At 55.2% G+C, this 21,395-nt stretch overlaps 2 protein-coding genes across 2 annotated transcripts in view; one reads left to right on the top strand and one right to left on the bottom strand.

Moving 5' to 3' along the window:
• The window catches only part of LOC135306203 (zinc finger protein 850-like), a 375,138-nt gene that overhangs the window by 74,446 nt on the left and 279,297 nt on the right, over positions 1 to 21,395 (top strand). The gene's annotated exons all lie outside the window — the stretch shown is intronic.
• Positions 14,432 to 16,533, bottom strand: LOC135305969 (serine/threonine-protein kinase pim-1-like). The gene is made up of 5 exons (XM_064429546.1): positions 16,516 to 16,533; positions 16,182 to 16,232; positions 15,611 to 15,977; positions 14,786 to 14,962; positions 14,432 to 14,538 (listed from the first exon to the last, which is right to left on the bottom strand). The coding sequence occupies exons 1-5, from the start codon at positions 16,531 to 16,533 to the stop codon at positions 14,432 to 14,434; spliced, it is 720 nt and encodes a 239-aa protein (XP_064285616.1).

Here is a 21,395-nt window from a genome sequence, read left to right as displayed (position 1 = left end):
GAGAGGGTGCTGTGTGGGCCAGGGCTGCTCAGAGCTCCAGCTCATGCCCAGCTCATTCCTGAGGGGACTTTTCATGAGCTCATTCAGGGCAGGGGTTTCCTGCTTGGGTTTCTGCTTTCCTGAATCTGTGCTCCCACTTTTCCCTGGCTCAGCTTCGTGGCAATGGAAACTCAGCTGTGCAGGGCAGAGCTGAGGCTCTTAAACCATTACCCTGAGTTTTCCTGGGAACCTCAGCAAGTGTCCCCCCCTCCCCAGCCTCCAGGCCCATGCAGTATCACCTTTCCAAGGTGCCCAGGCTGGGGGAGCTGTTCTTTAATCCCTGCAGCCCTGAGCAGCTGCAGGGCAGAGCTGGCCCAGGGGCTGGGCTGGGCTCTGGCAGCTCTGGCAGGGAAGGAGCCCGGGGCCACAGGAGCAGCTCGGGCTGGGACAGCTCCAGCAGCAGAGCAGTGGGCAGGGAGGGATGGAGGCAGTGCTGAGGGAAGCCCTGCTGCAGGGCAGATGTGGCACTGCCAGCCCTGCCCTGCAGGGCAGACACTGCCCTGAGCAGCACAGCTCTTGTGTCCCCTCCCAGCCAGCACAGCCCTCAGCCCAGGGCTCGGGGCACTCAGTCCCTCCTGGGCTGGCAGAGCAGCCCCAGAGATGAAGGGCATCTCTCCTGCCATGTGCCCATTCCTGCTGACAGGGCCTGAGGGCCACTGCCCTGCCCTGGTGCTGCCCGGCAGGGGCTGTGCAGGGCTGGGCAGGGAAAGGCTTTTCTTCAGGCCTGGCTCTCTCTCTCCTCACCTTGCCCAGGTGCTCCTGGCATTGCTGAGGGGCTCTCTGGGATGGCAGTTCCAGCTGCAAGATCAGGCCCAGCCCTTGGGCTCCTCCTGTGCAGGCTGAGCCCAGCAATGGGGTGTCCCAGCTCCCTGTGCCCGGGGAGCTCTGGGCAGGGCAGGCTGGCAATGAGCCAACTCTCCTCAAGCAGTGCCATGGACATGACCCTTGGTGTGTCCTCGGGATGCCATCCAAGCTGTGAGCTGCCTCCAGGGGACACTGAGGGAGAGGAGTGTCCTTGGCCAGAGTGGGACTGAGACTCTGAGAAAGGCTGAGCCAGTTTGCTCTGCTGTGGGTCCCTCTGCTCTCAGCTGTGTCAGGCTGATTTCCAGGGGAGCACAGGGACTGCCCTGGATCTCAAAAGGGCAGCTGGGGACAGATGGGGTGACAGAGCAGCTCCCCTCACCCTTCACTGAGTCACAGCCACTGCTTTTGCATTGCTCAGTTCTCTCTGATCTCCCTGGGCACAGCAGGAAACCCTCTCAAACTGCCTTTGGCCGTCACCATTCCTTAGCCCTGGGACAGGAGATGCTGCCGAGCTCCTCTGCCTCAGGAGCAGTTTGGGCTGATGAAATCCAAGCCCAGGACTGGCCCCTGTCCCCATTCCCATGACCTCACTGCTGCAAAGCAGAGCTGACCCCTCGGTGTCCATGGGCAGAGCCCCTGCTCGTCACAGCAACAGGGCCGGATCCCAGCAGAGCTCCAGGCACGGGGCTATGAGAAAAGGAAAATTGAATGGCACAGAGCAGCAGGGGGAGGGCTGGGAAAAAGGGCTTGGACATCACACATCAAAGTCTGCCCTGACTTAAGACTGTCTCCTCCTTGGACAAGACTCCATGGGCAGAGTGAACAAATGTCCAACAGCAGCTCCATTAGCTACTTCCTCCTGCTGGCATTGGCAGACACGCAGCAGCTGCAGCTCCTGCACTTCTGCCTCTTGCTGGGCATCTCCCTGGCTGCCCTCCTGGGCAACGGCCTCATCATCAGCGCCGTAGCCTGCGGCCACCACCTGCACACGCCCATGTTCTTCTTCCTGCTCAACCTGGCCCTCAGCGACCTGGGCTCCATCTGCACCACTGTCCCCAAAGCCATGCACAATTCCCTCTGGAACATCACAACCATCTCCTGCACAGGATGTGCTGCTCAGGTCTTTCTGATTTCCTTCTTCCTTGGATCACAGCTTTCCCTCCTGACCATCATGTGCTACGACCGCTACATGTCCATCTGCAAACCCCTGCACTACGGGACCCTCCTGGGCAGCAGAGCTTGTGCCCACATGGCAGCAGCTGCCTGGGCCAGTGCCTTTCTCAATGCTCTCATGCACACAGCCAATACATTTTCCCTGCCCCTGTGCCATAGCAATGCCCTGGGCCAGTTCTTCTGTGAAATCCCACAGATCCTCAAGCTCTCCTGCTCCAAATCCTATCTCAGGGAATTTGGGCTCATTGCATTTAGTGCCTGTTTGGTATGTGGCTGTTTGGCATTAATTTTTTTCTCCTACGTGCAGATCTTCAGGGCTGTGCTGAGGATCCCCTCTGAGCAGGGACGGCACAAAGCCTTTTCCACCTGCCTCCCTCACCTGGCTGTGGTTTCCCTGTTTGTCAGCGCTGTTATCTTTGCTCACCTGAAGCCCCTATCCATCTCCTCCCCATCCCTGGATCTGTCAGTCTCTGTTTTGTACTCTGTGGTGTCTCCAGGCCTGAACCCCCTCATCTACAGCCTGAGGAACCAGGAGCTCAAGAGTACCCTGAGGAAAATAATGACTGTATCTTTTCAGAAGCAATAAACTCTTTTTTTTTCTGCTCAGAACTTTCTGAATGTAAATCTTTACAGTCTTGGCCTTTTTTTCCTATTTGTCTGTTTTGTCATTGGGACCTTTTCTTATTATATTTCTGGTGTCATATTGGTGTCATAAATTACTGGAGTACTACTCTTAGCATTTCAACATGAACATCTACTTTTCTTTTGCAACATAAAGACTTTCGGGAGCCTTGTTCCCTGTGTATTTCAATAAAAACAAGTGGCTGTCCTGACCTATGTGTCCAAGGCATTTCCTCAGCCCTTCTCTGGCTCTGCAGGGGCAGTGCCTGTGAGCAGAGGTGGAGGGAAGAGTCTCCCAGCACAGCAGCACAGCCAGGGACAATGGCCCTGCCTCTTCCCACATCTGCTCCTCCCAGCTCCACACTCCCCTTCCCAGCCCTGCTGTGGGTGCCAGGCCGGAGTGCTCTGGCAGCTTGGTCACTGTCCTGCTGCGTGTCCGTGCTGTGCCCTCAGGCAGGGACAGGCCATGGGCACTGCTGGGACACAGCTGGGCTCCAGCACAGCAGCTCCACCAGCAAAGGGCATCTCCTGAGCGCAGGGCAGGGAGGCTTTGCTCCCCTCCAGAGTCACTCTCAGGACTCTCAAAGAGGCTCCTTGTGTTCCTTGTTCTCCCAGGGCTCAGTGGGATGAGATCAGGGTCTCACTGGGGCCTCCAGGGGACTCAGGTCTGGATGAGGTTTTGCTTGTGGGTGGCCAGTGCCCATCAGATGGGGAATGGTCTGTGCTGAACCTTCCTGGGGCTCTGCAGCTTGTGCCAGGGCTGATGGCAGGGGAAGGTTTGTCTGGAAGGCCTTGGGAGCTGCCAGAAGAACCTGTAGGGTTCCTGAAGGGACAGTGTGTGCCAGGGACCAGCAGGGAGTGGAGCTCACTGGGCACAGGCCTGGCCAGGCTGGGGTCACCCCAAGATCAAGGACTGAATGTCTGCTGTGAGCCAGGAGAGCTCTGCAGCCCAGGTACACAGCAGGCCCAGGGAAAGGAGTCTGGGCACTGCCTGCTCTGAGCCTCAGGGAACTCCCCCAGGAGGATACAGGGCAGCCCCAAGCTCGTCTGGCAACCCTGGCACAAGGCAGACACCTCTGAGCCCCCTCCATGCCCCGCAGAGCCTGTGTGGGAGGGGGTCAGTGCAGGGAGCACCATCAGCTGCCTCTGTGTGCCAGGCTGAGCAGCAGAGCCCAGCAGAGGCAGCCCAGGGCCCCGGGCAGCACAGCCCCCATGCTCTGCAGAGCAGCAGCCCCAGCTTGGGGCTCTGGGCAGCAGGGCAGGGGCTGCAGCAATGGCTGCTGGGGCCAGCACAGACGTGTTCCCCTGGGAAAGGCTCTGGGGGCAGCTGGCATGGGCCAGGAGCAGAGCAGGAGCCCGTGGGTGTGCAGAGGAGCCCTGGCAAGAGGCTGGCCTGTCCCTGGGCCAGGAGGAGCTGCCTGAGGAGCCCCGGGGCCAACTCTGCTGCTGGGCTGGGCAGCGGGGCTGGCCCTGGGGCTGCAGGAGCTGACCGAGCTGAGCATCTGCTGAGCATTCCAGACCCAGAGTGGCTGTCCCTGACCTCCAGTGCCTGCAGTTCCTGCTGCAGGGCCAGACCTGACTCTGCTGCTCTGCTGGGCTGGGGCAGGGGCAGGGAAAAGCTGCACTGGGCAGTTCCAGGGAGAGGAAAACAATGGGGCCTCCTCCATATGGGACCCTACAGTGCCAGAATGGCCTCCATGGTTCCATTAAGCCCCAGAGTGTCACAATGGCCCTTTGGTTCCAGTAAGCCCCACAGGGTCACAATGGTCTCCTGGTTACAGGAGGCCCTGCAGTGTCACAAGGGCCCCTTTGGTTCTGTGGAGCCCACAGGGTCAGTTTTACCAGTGGGCAGGGTCATCACCAAAGACACAGACTCCAACTGAAGATATTGTGTCATTTATATAAGGTAAATCTGCAAAAAATTACAACAGGAGCAGCTCAGCAATGCACTCAACCATCACCACCAAAGCTTGCAGCGGTGATTAAGAAAGATCCAGCACCAGTTCCCCTCAGCCTTTAACATCCCCCAGATCCACACAGCAGCAGGGGGAAGCTGTCACAGCCAAGGGCTGCAGAGCCACTCCTGGACACTGGGAATTCCTGCAGGTGCCTCCAGCCACAGGTGAGGCTCCAACCTCGCTGTGAGAGGCCCCAGCTCTGACAGTGCTGAATGAACAAACTGACAGCACTTCTAGTGCGGGAACATCTGGTTTCATCCTCCTCTTGGGTCCCTCCCAAAGCCTGGCCAGGGCCCAAGGAGGAGCCAAGGGAGGTGACTTTGATCCTTCAGCCCCCGAACAAGGCCAGATGGGCCTTGTCTGTTTTTTAAACACAGAAAGGTAAATCCACGTTTCACCAATGAACACATACAGAGATCATATTCCTCATAGTGATACATTAATGAGTAGATACAAATATAAGATTTGGTGGCAAAGTTTATCTAGAGCTGAACTTTGGCTCAGGGCCTGGTGTTCAGGCCTCAATCAGGGCCTGGTGCTGAGGCCTCAGGACTTCAATTTGTCCATTAACCTGTAGAGGAACTACAATTCATAACAATTCTTTCAATAACACAGTTTAGATTTAGGTATTAGTCATAAAGGCATTGCCTCTTGTTCTTTATTTAAGTGCTGTTCAGTACTCAGAGCTATAATTCCTATTCCTTTTAAAACAACCCTAATTAATTGCTATTCCCTGTTATTTTATCAAATGTCCCTTTTTTCTTGAGACTGTGTCTCTTTCTAGACAAGTCTCAATACTCCATTTCCAGCACAGTGTCACAACAACTCTAACATGAAATCATAACACACCACGTGCTCACACTGCAATGACAACAGACACTGCCACAAATTCATTTCACAGCAGCCTCCAATTTGGCAGCCATAAAGCCAATGCCACCAAGAAAAATTTTCTTCTTGCTGCCACTCTTCAACTGCTTTTTCTGTTAAGGTGATTCCTGACTGTTTGTCTTCAAGCCCATCAGATAGCAGTGCAACATTCCTGTCCCATGAGAGCCCAGGTTCCTCCCTGGCCAGCAAGCAGATAATCCCAGGCTGTGCCCCATTTGTGTTTGTTGGAGCTCCTGGGATGTACTATTGGATATTTTAACAGGATCATTTGCTATTTTTTCTTATAATGAATTTATATCTTTACTGTAATATCCGCAGGACAGGGCAGTGCACATGGGGCACAGTGTGAACCAGAATCTTTGGTTTTCTGAGAACAAAGGCACTCCTTGCGTGAAAAATGTTCTCTTGGCCCCAACTCTTCCTTGTGGTTGTTGCCGAAGGACCCTCAAGGGAGGCATCAGCATTACCCGGAAACAGGACCCAAACCATCCTTTAGGAAGCTGTTTATGGGCAGTGTCCACACACCCAGCAGCTCCCATTCCCAGTACCAAAGGTCTGATTTCCCATTTCCCACTGTGGGCTGCTGATGGATCCAGGGCTCCTCCCTGGGCCCTCCAAGGGAACCCCATTCCTCCCAGCATCAGTTGAGAACATTTCCAGCAATTAGATATTTTGAGTATTTTGGTTACTTTGATCTTTACATTCTCATAAGAATTTAATGACGAATCCTTGGTGAAACTGTAGAGGTGTTTGTGGCAAACAAAGTTTCTGGCTGACACTCAAGATACAACTTACAGACATCAGCAGTACTTCAGTGACAAGGTTACTCATTCTTTTTCCTCAGTCTCATTTGGGTTAGGAACAATAATTCTGTTGTCCATGGAGCTGGTGCCATTCCAGAACAATGCCTCCAAGGTCCTTTGCTGTTCAGCTTTACCATATTGTCTGTGGCTAACAAGGCTTGGTGGGGCCTTTTCCCCTTTGGCTAGAAGGGGGCCGGGTCCCAGTCCCTGAGGGCACCCAGGCTCCTGGATGGAATTTGTGTGCAAGTCCCTCAGTGTCACAGCAGCCTCCACATGGAGCCCTGTGGATCAGAGCATTTTCCAAAGGGGCCATTGGGGCAAACAAGGAGATTTGGTCTGGCAGGATGTGTAAAACAGTATCCTGTAATATCTCCTTGTTCTCACACAGAATACTTGGCTGCAGGGACATATTCCCATTGTTCCTGCTCAGGTTTCAGGATTCAGTGCTGTCTTTCCCCAGAGCTGTTCCTTCACGTGCCTTGGGAGAGCCTTTTGGCCTCTGGGCCCACACTCTGGCTCCATTATTAGGACTGCTGGATCCAAACCCTTTATCTCCACAAACGGTGGTGATTGGAGGCGTATCTCCTTTATTCACATTTGTTCTTAAAATTGCAACATCAATTATTGTGCTACCCTGTCATGGAGTTGAATAATCCAATCTTGTTCAGTGTTGTTTAACAAAATTATTGTAGTTTCTCCTTGATATTCTGCATCAATTCCTCCTGCCATGACATAAACCCTTTGCAAGGCCAAGCTCCAAGCGAGCAGTTACCAAACCAAAGTGTCCTGGAGGAATCTGAATTCCTGTCTCAGTATTGACAGCTCTCATTTGCTTTGGATTTATCCTCATTAATTCCAATGCATGAAGGTCCAGCCCTGCAGCCTCTGGGCTGGCCCTGCCAGGGGCCATCACACCCAGAACAGTTTCCCAGGCAGTCCAAGTCTCACTGCCCATGGTTGTAGGTGCAAATTGGGTGCAGCTGTGCACAGCCAGGGGGTTTCCATTTCCTCAGTGGGCCATTTTTAAGGGCATGGAGCACATCTGGGAGATGGGTTCTCCATGGGGACAGGTTCCCATCTCCTCATTTTTTCAACTGTTCTTTTAACAACCCCTTCACCCGTTCAACAAATCCTGCAGTTTGAAGATAGTCTGGTTCATGAAAAACCCTGCAGTCTGAATCACGGTATTTTTCACAGTAACAGACAAAGCACTCTGCATCACAGTATCAGCAAACCCTGTAAAAATAGACAATTTTATCCCTTCCTCCTTTTTTCATTGTATACAATCTCACAAAGTTTACCTCTAACATTAGGGTCCTGGCCAATCATTTTCTGTAGAGTGTTTAATGTTACATCCCTGAGCAGCCAAAGCTGCCAAATTCGTATTGTCAGCACTATTTCACATTATTACTATTTTATACGTAGATATAGCTATTGATATAGAAATATAGATGTAGCTAGATAGGTATAGACATACATATAAAATAGATATATATCAATATATATATATAAGAAGGCCTTATTATACTATAAATATGTACATAGTTATTTATCATATTAATATTTCACTTGCACAAATGCATCGGAGCTCAAGATTAAAACCTTCTGGTGCTCCATGTGGGAGCATTCCAACAATAACTGTTCCTTCTGAAGGTGCTGTTTCCAAGGTACTGTTAACAAATTCATCTTTGTCTGCCCAAACCCACAAGTTCTTTTCCTTTTCAGTATGCAATTTTTGGATACATTTTAAGACATCCAGGGGTTCAGCTTATTTTAACTAACTGCCCCACTCCTCACACGGTGCTGCGACCTCAGCCCACTCCAGAGCCAGGGAACTCCAGGGAAGGGCTTCCCATCTGGGAATTTCTGATGGCACTGACTCCTCACATTTACATTTAACAAGAGACATTTTGCTGTGATCTGGCCAGAATCTGCCAGTTTTGTTTTACCAGTGGGCAGGATCAGCACCAAAGACAGAGACTCCAACTGAAGGAATCAGTGTCATTTACTGCAGCTCAAAGCAGCAAAGGATCACAAAAGGAGCAGCTCAGTAATGCACCCAACCATCACCACCAAAGATTGCAGCAGTGATTAAGAAAGATCCAGCATCATTTACCCTCAGACTTCACCATCCCCCAGATCCACACAGCAGCTGGGGAAGCTGTCCCAGCCAAGGGCTGCAGAGCCACTCCTGGACACTGGGAACTCCTGCAGGTGCCTCCAGCCACAGGTGAGGCTCCAACCTCGCTGTGAGAGGGCCCAGCTCTGACAGTGCTGAATGAACAAACTGACAGCACTTCTAGTGTGGGAACATCTGGTTTCATCCTCCTCTTGGGTTCCTCCCAAAGCCTGTCCAGGGCCCAAGGAGGAACCAAGGGAGGTGACTTTGATCCTTCAGCCCCAAACAAGGCCAGATGTCAGATTTCATGGCCTTGTCTGCCTTGCAAATACAAAAAGATCAATACATGTGTCACTAATGAGTGGTTACATCTATCACAGTGCTAATGACCATGCATATTTCATCAGTGAGCAGATACAAAGATAGCCTTTGGTTGGAAGGTTCATCCAGAGGCCACCTTTGGCTCAGGGCCTGCTGTTCAGGCCTCACTCAGGGCTGTTGTCCAGGCCTTGGCACTTCAGGGACGTGGTTTAGTGCTGGGCTTGGCACTGCTGGGTGAGCGGCTGGACTGGATGAGCTCAGAGGTCTTTTCCAACAGAAAGGATTCTGTGATTCTGTGATTCTATCTGCTGAATTCAGCTAGGTCCATGTTAGCAGCACTCATTTGCTCAGAAAATCCCCTCTTGCCCAGCTCTTGTGGCCTGAGGCTTCAGCTCCTTCAGCTCCTGGTGCTAAGCTGCTCATGCTGAACGAGACGACTTGGAGAGAAGAACACAGTCCATCCAATTCCTTCTGGGACACGCAGAGGGGAGGGTGTGGAAACAGGAGCAGTGTTTGCTGTGGCCTCCTCTCTGTCCTTCATGCCTTTCAGCACTTTGAACCAGCCAGGAGCTTTCTCCAAGAGTGCAATGGAGCAGCTGCTCCTGCTCTCATGTCTTGACTCTCTCCACTCTCTGACCTTGCCTGGTTTTGTCCCTCTTGCTGTGCCCTCTGTTCCCCCAGGGCTCAGTGGCTGCTGCCCAGGACTGTGGGACTGGCACAGATCCAGTGGTCGAGACCCTCCTTGCTGTGGCCTTGGAGCTGCCTGGGCACAGCAGCCTCTTCCATCTGGAATCCCCCCATGGACAGGGAGTCCCCAGCTCTGTTCCTTGCACAATCTCCAGGAGCCCAGGGCTGTCATCTCAAGTCCCTGCTGGCCCTGGGGGCTCCCAAGTGCCTCAGGCTGCTGTGACACCGCTGCACACGGCAGGGAAGAGTGGCAGGGGCTGTGCTGAAATGTCACTATAGGACACAAGACAACACAACGCAGAGATGTTGTTGCTCTCAAGACAGGAAAAAGGAGAAGTTTATTTTTTTACTCCAACATTTATCGATTTCCAAAGATGACAGTGGATTGGAGAGTGAAAGTGCCACCTCTCCAAGGACAAACAAACAGTCCATCATGTTTCTCCTCCTCCATAAAAGAATGCAAAACAATAAGTTGTTTACAGAAAGTGTGTGAGAAAGTTTGGTACAAGAATGCAAACATCAGAACACTTAGAAAATCTTAAAAAGTCAAGGCGACATTGAAAGTCAGCTCCATGTGCTGCTGCTGCTGCTGCTGCTGCTGCTGCTGCTGCTGCTGCTGCTGTGGGGTCATTTGTCCAGCCCTGGCCCAGAGTCAGGGATCAGATCCAGGCCCTGCTGCTGCTCCCTTGGGATCAGTCCCAGTTTGGGTGTTGCTGTCAGGGCCAGCAGGAGTGGTGGCTGGAGCAGCAGGTGCTGACAGTGCCCCAAGCCCCGGGGCTGGAGGGGTCCCTGGGCTGGGGCTGGGAGGGAGCTGCCCCTTGTTCTCCCTCTGCCCCAAGCAAAGCTGGGCCAGGCACAAGTGGGGCAGCACAGCCACAAGGGAGCCTGCGAGTCTCTTCCAGCCCTGGCTGCTCAGAGTTTGGGCCTTGGAGCCTCAGGTGGCCAAAGGCAGCTGCTCCTGGTCCGTCTGGGTGTGCCCCCATGTTCAGCAGTGCTGCTCCATCAGTCTGTGCCCAGCAATGGGGAAAAGCCTCAGCCCTGCAGGGCCAGGAGCTGCCGGGCTCTGCCTGAGCAGCTCAGCCAGCAGGAAGGGAGCTGCTCCACACGGGAACCAGGAGCAAAGGGCTGCAGCATCTCGTGCTGGGGCAGAGCCCGAATTCTGAGAGGGAATAACGGAGTTATTCATGTGCATTGGTGCGTCAGCACCGCAGGTGCTGTGCCTGCAAACACAGAGTTCGAGATCTGCAAAAGAATTCTGCAGCTCTTGACTGGATCAGGATGTCAGCAGTGCTGAACTCCAGCTCAGTCCAAATGAAACACTTCAGACCTCTGCTCCTATCTGCTAGATTTTTTTCTTCAGGGTATCCAGAGAAAAGTAAACAGAGGAGGAGCCGACATTTTCATTTTTTGTCAGAAATGTTTCTCATTTTGCTGTACATTCCTTTTGTAGGACGAGTTCTCTGTTAAAAACACTGGACAAAAAAGAAAATAAAAAAACATGAAAGATAAAAACAAAAAACAAATGTGTAGTGAAAATCTTCTCTAACTTTGGATTAAGAGGTAACTGATCTTTTTAAAAAGAGAACACAGTTACTCTGTAAATGTTCTGATGGCATGGATCCATATTACTGACCTCAGCATCACTTTTTTAAAAGATTCTTGCTTTTGTTTGCAATATTATGTTATTCTAAATTGTGATTGAATCAATAGGAAATTGAAAGATTTATTATGCATTTATGCATTACTGTGTCTTGAGTGTAAAAATATTGCAGTTTGAAATTTGGATTTAAAGTGTTGCAAATGAAAGTTATAAATCCCAATGGATTGTGTGACAGCAGCTTTTCCTAGAGGATGTGCAGCACTCCAAGGACTTCATGAGTGGGGTTGAGGGTACTTGGATCTTTGTCCTGTGCCACTCTGAGATGTCATGGAATGGAACTTCGCCTGCCACCAGCCCAGGTCACCCTCTGCCACCAAAGCTCCTTGGACCTTGTGCCCCCAGGCAGGCACAAAGTGTTTGTGCTGCTCCCCCTTTTGCACAAACCCACAGAGAGCTGGGATTTTTCCAAGTCTCATGTCTGCATTGGGCCATATTCCTAAAGAACCAGCAGCCCATCCCAATGAATATGGAAAGTTATATGGATGGTTGTGAGCTCTACTTCTGGCGTAAAAATCCTGAAACTGCTTCTGAATGCTGCTCCTTCAGCTCTTGGACATCTCACACAGAGCTGGGGAAAAAATCCCCTGGTCTCTGGCTAAAGGGTGAGTTATGCCAAAGTTAGAGCTCTGTGCGAAGTCTCTATCCATTCCTATCCTATTAATATACCAATATGTGGGGGTGTGCATGGATGTGTCTTGTACACAAAGGAAGGAGTGTGCAAGCAACGTGACTGACACTTTCACTGTCCGTGTTCATCCCATACCCATGGGTACAGAGACATTATGGAAACCCTGGCACACACAGACCCTTCTGTCTCTGGAGGATGGAGCGTGGTGGGTGGGGGTGGTTGGTGGGCAGCGAGTCCCGGACAGCAGGCCAGACCCGGCTCCAGCCCTGCCAGGCCCTGCCAAGGCTCAGTGCAGGCTCCTCTGGAATGGGACAGCCTTTCAGCCTTGTCTCTGCCCAGAGGGGCAGTGCTGGCCTGGCAGCACAGGTTGTTTTCCCCTCAGGCTGCAGGAGATGAGAACACAACACTTGCCAGCACTGAGTGCGAGGCACAGCTCCAGGTGCTCGCCATGAACCTCAGCTCTGGGAGCACTGTCTGCCCCAAGCTCCAGGGGCTGCAGTGGGAGCCCGGCTGGGCTCTGCCCTGGGGCCATCCTGCAGGGACAGCTGGAAACAGGGAGCATTCAGCTGCCACAAACAGCCAAGCCAGGGCTGCAGGGCAGCTGCTCCAGCCCGGACTGCACTGCTGTGTGCTGTGCTCTGGGGCTGGGGCTCCCCACACAGGGGACTGGACTGGAGTGCCAGAGGAGACAGAGAAGCTTCAGCTTCAGCCTCACTGAGGTGGGTGCGTGGGCTGGGAAGAGTGGGGAGGCTCAAGGGGATTCACAGAGCTCATCCTGCTGCAAGGATGAAGGGAGTGGGAACTCAGTAGTGAGGAGAGCTGAGGGCTGGAGAGTGGCTCTGAATGACACTAAAATGCCACTGGACCTCTGAAACATTGCTGCTCCTCAGCCAATGACAGCATGAGTCCCTAAACCTGGGGCTCAGCCTTCCTTGTGGTCAGGGGCAACAAGGAAGGCCAGCAAGTGATGGAGACAGCGATGGGCTGGGAATTCACTGGGGGAAAAAAGGGAGCAGTTGAGAAGTAAAAGGCAGGTGGGGGAGAGAACTGTTCAGAGAAGGGCTGAGCTACATCTTGAGCAAGCTGAAAAATGTCATTTGGAGTCATCCCAGATTGATTTGATTTCAGAAGGTATTGAACAAGTTTAATTTTTGGGAGGTGAACACTCTGCAAACTTGAGCTGTGTTGCCAAAATGCTCAAGCAAGTCTGTGCTGCAGGTGACACCATTTCTTCTTTGGCTGATTCCGGCCCGGTGCTGAGCTCCAGCAGAGCCCTGGCAGAGCCCAGAGCAGCCTCAGCATCCGCAGAGCCCGGCTGCAAGGAGAGAAAGCAGAAACTGCCCGTCAGCTGAAGGCTCCTGTCCCCTTGTCCCAGCTGCCCATGGCGCCCAGGCCATGGTGGCCGTGCTCAGAGCTGTGCCCAGAGCTGCCCATCAGTGCTGCCTTTGGGAGCAGGGCAGGAGGGCAGGACATGTGCCCAGCCTGCAGCCAGCCTTGGCACATCCACCTGCTCAGCAGCTGCCCAGAGCAGGATGCTCCTGTGCTCGCTGCCATCTCCCAAAAGCTCTGATCCCACCCTGCCAAGCAGACGGGGACCCACCTCATGCCATCCATGGTTGGAAAAAAAGCTGGTCCCAAACGATGTCCTCAGCCTGCTCCAAGGGCACGGCCCATCCACGCCGCAGCTGCTCCCAAGAACTTCCCGATCCAGACTGGACCAACCAGAATGCTTCCTCTAGAAAAACAAACAACAAATTGTTGAAAATAGATTACAGACAAAAAGGGGAAAAAAGAACAAAGGGAAAAATCATATGTCTGTGAGGGGATTGAGGAAGGCCCAAGCCCTGCATGCCAGGGAAAAACCCAGCCATGTGTGAGCAACGCCCAGGTTTTCTCCCTTCCCCCTGCACTGTCCCCCACAATAACCGTGATCCCAAAGCAAACAAGGGCAGTGGAGCAGCCCAAGCCCTTCCTTGCCTGCACAGCAAAGCACCTGTGCACAGGTTCTGGAGTCCCACCTCTGCTCCCACCATGGGGGTTTGTTTGTGTTGGGCTGGCTGCCCCAGCCCCAGCCCCAGCCTGGGGCACGGTGGGTGCTGGGGGCTGTTGGCAGGGCCAAGAGCCCACTCCCATTTCGTACCCACCCCAGCCCATCCCACCAGCCCTGCCAAAAGCAGCTGGGCAGCCGACTGAAGGATCAGCTGCATCTGCCCCCGCAAAGGGGGGAACCTTTGCTTCCCAGCCAGGCTGGGCAATGCCCAAATCTGGGAGCATTTCCCCAGGTGTGGACTCATCTGCAAATTCCCTGTGGAGTTTGGCTTTGAAGAAGGTGCCACAATCAAAGTGCATCACCTTCAACTGCTGGTGGCCAGGTTGAGGAAGAGGTTGTCATCCTTCATGTCATCTTCGCTGTCTCCTGCAGCAGCAGCCCCACCCGGTACAGCTTCTCTGGGGGCTCCTTCTCCTTCCCTGGGGTGAGACCAGGCTGTCAGGGCTCTGCCCAGGGCCCCAGCTGTCAGGGAACCAGGACAACCAAAACCTGCTTGGATGGCAGCCACCAGGGCTGGGCAGAGCAGCCCAGCTCCAGCACAAGGGCTGCATGTTCCCATCCCATGACCCTCTTGCAGTGACACGGGCTGGCTTTCTTTGCTTCTCATTGCCAAGGCATGTGTGCAGCTGTAACTTACCAGGGCCCTGCAGCACAGTGTGCCTGTGGCTCTCTCCCTTCTTCTAGGGCAGATGAATATCCTGCATCCAAGGATGACAGAACACCTCTTCTAATGAGGGTCTGGCCAAGGGGTGCATGGATAAACACCACCCAATCAGATTTTGGCACTCTGGGGAGAGAAACCAGAAACTGCCCATCAGTTGGAGAAGGCTCCTGTCTGCTTTGCCCCACTATTCCCTGCCCAGGCCATGCTGGATGCGCTCAGAGCTGGGCCTGAACTTTCCCATCAATTCTTGGTATTGGGGGAGAGCAGGACATGTGCCACCTCCTCAGCAGCTGCCAGAGCGGGATGCTCCCGAGCCCACTGCTGTCTCCCAGCACTGGTATTCCCCCTGTGCCCAGAGAAGAGGATTCACCTGGAGAGAGCCGTTGTGGCAGTGAGAGCTGGCCCCAGCTGAAGTTCCAGCCCCTCCTGAAAGGCATCTTCCCGCAGACCATCTGGTGCAGCAGGATGCCCAGGGACCAGATGGTAGCTGGCTCGCCATGGTACCAGCCAAAGCGGGTCCATTCCGGGGGGCTGTATGATGGTGTTCCTGTGGAATACAGATGGAGTTCATCAGGGGGATGCTGCTGCTCCCAGAGCCTGGCCCCAGCATCCCTGGGCGTGTGGGGGCTGCATCAGTGGCACACAGGGTGACCACTGTCCTCTCACCAGCATCTGGGACTGGTGTACAAACTTGGGATTGCAAAAGAAGCCACTGGTGTGGGAAGGGGACAGTGGAAGCCCTGGCTAGGCCTGACCATGACATGCAAAGGAAATACCCACTGCGTGCTGGGGAAAAACCATGCCCTCATTCTCCCTGCATGCACTGCCCCAAACATATTATAAAGGCAAGACAAACAGGGCAAGTGGAGCAGTCCAAGCCCTTCCTCTTGCCTGCACACCAAACCAGCTGGGGCACAGGTTCTGACCTCCCTCTCTGCTACCCTGACCCACGACTGTTTTTGTCAGGCTGGCTGCACCAGCCCAGCCCCAATCCTGGGCACAGTGGTGGGCAAAGGCTGCCAGCAGGGCTGGAAGATGGCTCCCCACCCAGCCCTGCTCTAAAGCAACTCAGCTGCAGATTCAGTCCCATGAGTGGCAGCAAAAGGGAGAATCCCCGCTGCCACACCCAGCTTGGGCTGTGAGATCTTGGGCCGTGAGATGCCAGGAGCAGGAGCACAGTCCTGTGTAGGCTCACCTGCAAAGTGAGTGTAGGCTGTCTCTTGCAGGTAGGTGCCACAGCCAAAGTCAATCAATTTGGCCTGCCTGGTGGCCAGGTCAACCAGGATGTTCTCTGGTTTGATGTCGCGGTGCAGGACCCCGCAGCTGGTGCAGTGCCGCACGGCCTCCAGCACCTGGCGGAACAGCTGCCGCGCCACCTCCTCGCACAGGAACCCCCGTGCCCGAATGAAATGCAGGAGGTCCTGAGACTGCTCTGGCCGCTCCAGCACCATGACAATGTCGCTGGGGAGCTCAAGCCACTCCAGCAGCTGGACGACACCGGGAAAGCCTGTGGACACCTTGTCCTGCAGCACAACCTCCAGGGGTGCGCTGGTGCCGTCGGGCTGTGGGAGGAGCACGATGCCGTCAGTGGGGCCGATGCCGTGCCGGGGCTGGGCAACCCCTCAGCCAGTCCGGGATGCTCTGCGCCCTGCAATGGCCCCACGCCCGCTCCCCCTCGGGATGTCCTGGCAGCTCCCACCCTGCCGGGGCTAGGCTCATCCCCGCCCGGCACGGCCCGGCTTCTCCCGCTGTCCCGGCTCACTCACCAGCTCGCTCCAATGCCAGATGTGGTTTCGAGGCACCCTTTTGATGGCCACCTGCAAGCCAAGGGGAGCAGCGGGCTCAGCTCAACGCCCGCCCTGCCCAGCCCCATCCTCCTCCTCCTGCGCCCCCTCCTCCTCCGCCCGCCGCCGGCCCCGCCGCTCACCGGGGCGCCGTCCGAGAGCCGCGTTGCTGCAAAGACGCTGCCGAATCCGCCCCGGCCCAGCAGCGAGCCCAGCCGGTACCGCTCCTGCAGGGCCTCCTGCGCCTTCCCTGCGGGCGGGACGCGGCTGTCAGCGCTCGGCCCGGGGCCAGCAACGGCCCCCGAGCGCCCCTCACCCGCCCCGGCCCGGCCATCCCCCGGCGTTCGCTCTCTGGAATGCGACCCGGGAGCCGCGGGGCCGGGGGCCGCGCTGCCGAGCGGCGGAGCAGGGGCCGGGCAAGCCACAGCGGAGGCGGCGGGAGCGGCGGGGCCGCGTGTGTCCTCCGCGGGCCCCGGGAGGAGCCGGGGCCGGGGCCGGGATCGGGGTCGGGGCCGGGGCCGGGGCCGGGGTCGGGGCCGGGGCCGGGGCCGGGGCCGGGGCCGGGGCCGGGGTCGGGCCAGGCGGAGCCAAAAGCCGGCGATGACGCCCCAGGCACTGAACCCCGCCCAGCAGCGCCAGCGCCAGCACGTCCAGAGCCGGGCTGGGACCAGACCTCGGTGGGACGGCCGGGGGCGGGCACGGGGCAGCCCCGCCCGGGGCCGGGGGCGGGCCGGGGGCATGGCCCGGCCGGGCACGGGGAGAGGGAGGCGGGGAGAGGAGGGGAGACCGGGAAAGGGAGAGCGGGAGAGGTACGGGACAGCGGGAGAGGGAGAGAGAGAGGAGAAGGGAATCTCAAGTTTCTTCTCTCGCTGCCGCTGCTGCTGCCGCTGCTGCTGCCGCTGCTGCTGCTGCCGCTGCTGCAACTGAAGCTCCGGGGCCGTTTGTCCCCGTGTCCTTTTGTCCGTTGCCCGCTCGCCCCCGCCTCGAGCCCCACGTTCCCCGAGGGCAGCCCCTGAGCCTGTCCAAACACGGGAACTTTGCCGAGTTCAGCCAAGAGCCAGAGTCTGGACTCCTGCACAGTGCCTCAGGAATCCCCTCGGTCGCTGCTGTGCATTGTCCCTGCTGAGGGTCGAACACTCTCAGAGCGCAATCCCTGAATGCAGAATTTGTACCTGACACAAACACTGCACTTACCTCTCCAACATTGCTTTCCAAGAAAAACAGGGGAAGCCAAACTGTGTGCAGGTCATGGTATCTTAAAATGTCTAAAACTTGCCAACTCGTGGATCTTAGAGGTGAGATCTGTTTGGAATTAATGGGATGGACAACTAGTGCAAGATGGAAAAGGGGAGCATAAAAATAAATTGAGAAAAACGTCTTGAATTGTTTCAATTTTCATTTAATTTCTTAAAAGCTCTTTCAGTTTTTCCAGAATCTTCTCCTCAGTCCTGTTTGCTTTTTCCAAGAACCTTTCCTGGTGAACGAGGTGCAGCTTCTGTCACAAGGTGTGCCACCAACTGCAGCTTTCCACACTGTGTGTGCAGCACAACTCTTGCAGCAAAGCAGGACAAATATTTGAAGAACTTGACAGCTTGTTCTTTTCTTTTCCTTGTGGGCTGGGCAGTTGTGCCATTGGTAAGGTTTTCATTGTTACTGTTCTACCCTAAGAAAATATGACAGGCTACCAAGAACTCTTAGGGAATGCAAGCCTGACTGAATGCAGAGAAACAATCTGCAGAGCCTGAAGCCAGAAGTGGAGAGCTGTGTGATCATCATTCCAACACCCCCAAGGACATCTTGAAATTGATCTAGAAGATGAAAATGGGCTGACAGAGGGAGTTTGTTTCTGTCTTCAGTCCAGATACTTCTACATCTGAAAACAATTCCACAGTCTCCATCTAAATCAAGAGTACAATCAGTTCATGAAAAGCCCCAGAACAATCTGCACCTCTCGGGAGATGACTGAAAGAATCTGAAAAGGGAAAATGCAGGGGAAATGCATTTCTCAGCACTGCAGTACTTGCCTACCTGAAACCCTCCTCCATTTCCTCCCCATGCCTGGATCTGTTGGTGTCAGTTCTGTATTTGGTGGTGCCTCCAGCCCTGAATCCCCTCATCTACAGCCTGAGGAACCAGGAGCTCAAGGCTGCAGTGAGGAGACTGATGACTAGACATCTTAGGAAGCATTAAACTGATTGCCAATTTCGGCAAATCACTTGTAATAAAAGTCATCTTTTATAGCTCTTTTGGTTTGGTTCTTTGATTTCCCTGTCGTTTTCCTTTTTAAATATTCTTCCTAAAGCTAGACGATTGTTTCTGCCATCTCTGACTTTGTTTCTCTCCACCTTCCCTGTGGCCACAGACTGTGACAATGAGGGGCTGCAGTCTCAAAGGTTTTAAAGGAACTAAAGGATCACCCAGCAAAGTTTTCTGCAGAGATCCCACTATTCTTGCCTTCTCTGGAGCTGCAGCAGCAATGTCTGTGTGCAGAGCTGGGGCAGATCAGTGCTGGCCCAGCAGCTGTGCCCAGCAGCAGCAGCAGCACTTGGTGTTGCCAGTGCTGCTGCCGTGGCCCTGCCCCGCTGCCCTGGTGGCCCTGGTGTTGCTGCAGGGCCTGAGTGCTCTCGGGGCCGGGCACAGTCCTGGGGGTGGCAGTGCCGGGGCTGCAGCAGGGACAGGCCATGGGCACTGCTGGGGCAGCGCTGACGCCTCAGGCCAGGCCCTGGGGGCTCCAGGCTCCTTGCCCAGGCTCTCTCAAGAACACGGCCAGGCCAATGCTCAGCACAGAAAAGCCCCAGGGTGAGCAGCCCCAGGCTGGCCGTGGGCAGGCTGGGGGCAAACAGCATGGCTGGGGCTCTGCAAGGGCCCTGGGGGAGACGGGAAGGACCAGCAGAGCAGGGGCTGATCCATCCCCAGTGTGCTGCACAGCCCAGGGCAGCGTCCCAGAGCGTCCTGATGGAGCTGCCAACAACATCCCCCCTCTGCAGCCCTGGCCTCTCCCCCAGCTCACAGAGGTGCTGCATCCTTGCAGGCACAGCCACGGCAGCACTGGCTCAGGAGCCCCTGTTTGCATTGCACAGAGCAGGCAGGAGCACCCCCATGCTGCTGCTGTGGGGACATGAACCTGAGGGAGCACAAATGCCATCAGCCCCTGGGGCCAGCAAGGGCTGGGGGACACCAGGGAAACCACTCAGCTTTGTCCTGGCCTCTGCAGTCAGCCAGAAAGTTTGTTCCCATTAGCTGGGAGATTCCTGTCCCACTGCAGATGCTATTACTCAGAGCCAGGGCTGCCTGACAGCCACCCCCAAACTGCCCTCAGCATTTCCTTGGCTTCACCTTTGCTTTTTTTTCCCCTTTGTTTTTGTACCAAATTCTTCCTCTTGCCACGCCCTGTTCCCTCCCCTGCAAACAGCCCATCCCTGTTTGCCCTTTCCTCTCTGGCCCCACTCCCCATTGCAGTTCCTGACTTGGCACCATGGGAACGTCCCTTGGGGAGCAGGATCATCCTCCAAGTGCTGCAGGAATTGTCTGCAGGCTCCTGCAGTGCCTGGTGCTGCTCCCTTGCCAGAGGCACCCCAGGCCAGGGTGGCACATCTGGGCTTCTGTGTCTGCCTGTGGGGCTCCCTGTTCTGGGCAATGAGGAGGAGCTGCAGAGGCTCTGCAGGACTGACAGGATGGGCTTTGGGCCTAGGAGGAGAAGCTGAGGCACCTGGGCTGCTGGAGCTTCTGAAGAGGAGGCCCAGGGCTCATCCTGCACCTGCTGCAAGGGTGGTTTCAGAGAATCCCAGAATCAGCAAGGTTGGAAAATACCTTGGACATCATCAAGTCCAACCTGTGCCCTGACACCACCTTGTCTCCCCCGGGCCTCCTCTTCTCCAGGATAAACAACTCCAGCTCCCTCAGCCTCTCTTCACAGGACTTGTGCTCCAGACCCTTCACCAGCCTTGTTGCCCTTCTCTGGACACACTCCAGCCCCTCCACGTTCTTGCTAAATTTGGGGTCCCAGAACTGGACACAGCTCCCGAGGTGCTGCCCAACCAGCGCCCAGCACAGGGGAAGAATTGCTCTCCTGGTCCTGCTGGTGACACCATTCCTGGTCCATAGGAGTGCCAGGGGTTGGATGAGGGAAATGGTCGGGAGGGGGCAGGAGACACAGTCTGATTGACTCTCAGCCATGAAGGGTCTTGATTTTCATACCTATTCAGTCTGCATTAGAAGGTGCTGGGGGTCAATATCAACTGGACATTGCTTATATCAATCTATAAACAGGAAAAAAAATTAAACAGAACAAACTGTTCTCTCTGCATTGTTTTCAAGACAGTATATACACTTTGAATGCACTTCAGATATCTGTCTAATTAATTACAGAAAACTTGAAAACTTCTGTTATTCCAAATGGCTTTTCTTCTTTGGGCATGTTGAACAAATGTTTATGAGCTTTTCTCACTGAATTCCTGAACAGAAGAGCTCAAGAGAGAAGAGGACTCTGGAGTAGGAAAATTCATCCTCAACCTCCAAGTGGCTGAGGATCCATCCCCATCAGAGCAGCAATGAACAGCAATGGGCACAGCTTTGTGGCTACCCCAGCTTTGGGATGGGCCCTGGGGCTGGAGCAGGAGCAGCTCTTGAGGGCCCCAAGGCCAGGGCTCTTGTGCTGGCCTGGGCACATGGCTTGGCAGCAGGGGCTGCAGAGCTCTCAGCACCTGAGCCAGAGGGGAGCAGGGCAGGCAGGGAGCCTCCTTTGGCCTTGGCCCAGCACCTTCCCCCATGGCTGGGGCTGAGTCCTGTGTGAGCTGCAGCTGCTGCTGTGCCCTTGGCAGGGGCTGAGGCCGTGGGGCCAGTGGCCAGAGCAGCCTGGGCTGAGCAGAGCTGTGGGGCCAGAGCCAGCTGGGCTGGGCTGGGGAGAGGCCCTTGGTGCTGCCCAGAGCTCAGGGCAGCTGGCAGAGCTTGCAGGGAGCTGGGCTGGGCTCAGAGAGCCTGCCCCAGAAACCATCAGTGTCCATCTCAGACTGGCTGGGCATGCAGGGGCAGGACTCAGCCCAGGCCGTGTGGGGCAGGGCCAGCACCTGTGCAAGGCATTGAAAACAGGCACGTGCCCCAGAGAGGAGGCTGCTCTGTGCCCTTGGGGGCATGGACAGAGCAGGGAGGGGGCCCAGGACATTTGTCAGTGCCAGCCTCTGTGCCCAGCCCTTGGCA

Source organism: Passer domesticus, chromosome 8 (assembly GCF_036417665.1).
Source record: "Passer domesticus isolate bPasDom1 chromosome 8, bPasDom1.hap1, whole genome shotgun sequence".
NCBI classification, from domain to species: Eukaryota; Metazoa; Chordata; class Aves; order Passeriformes; family Passeridae; genus Passer; species Passer domesticus.
This window is presented reverse-complemented; position numbering and strand designations above follow the sequence as displayed.

What these genes read in the sequence shown, in the direction of transcription:
- LOC135305969 (XM_064429546.1), bottom strand. An exon ending in TCTGGCATTGGAGCGAGCTG is followed by an intron (nt 15,978 to 16,181) that starts GTGAGTGAGCCG and finishes CTCCTCCCACAG; the next exon opens with CCCGACGGCACCAGCGCACC. An exon ending in AGCCTACACTCACTTTGCAG is followed by an intron (nt 14,963 to 15,610) that starts GTGAGCCTACAC and finishes TGTATTCCACAG; the next exon opens with GAACACCATCATACAGCCCC.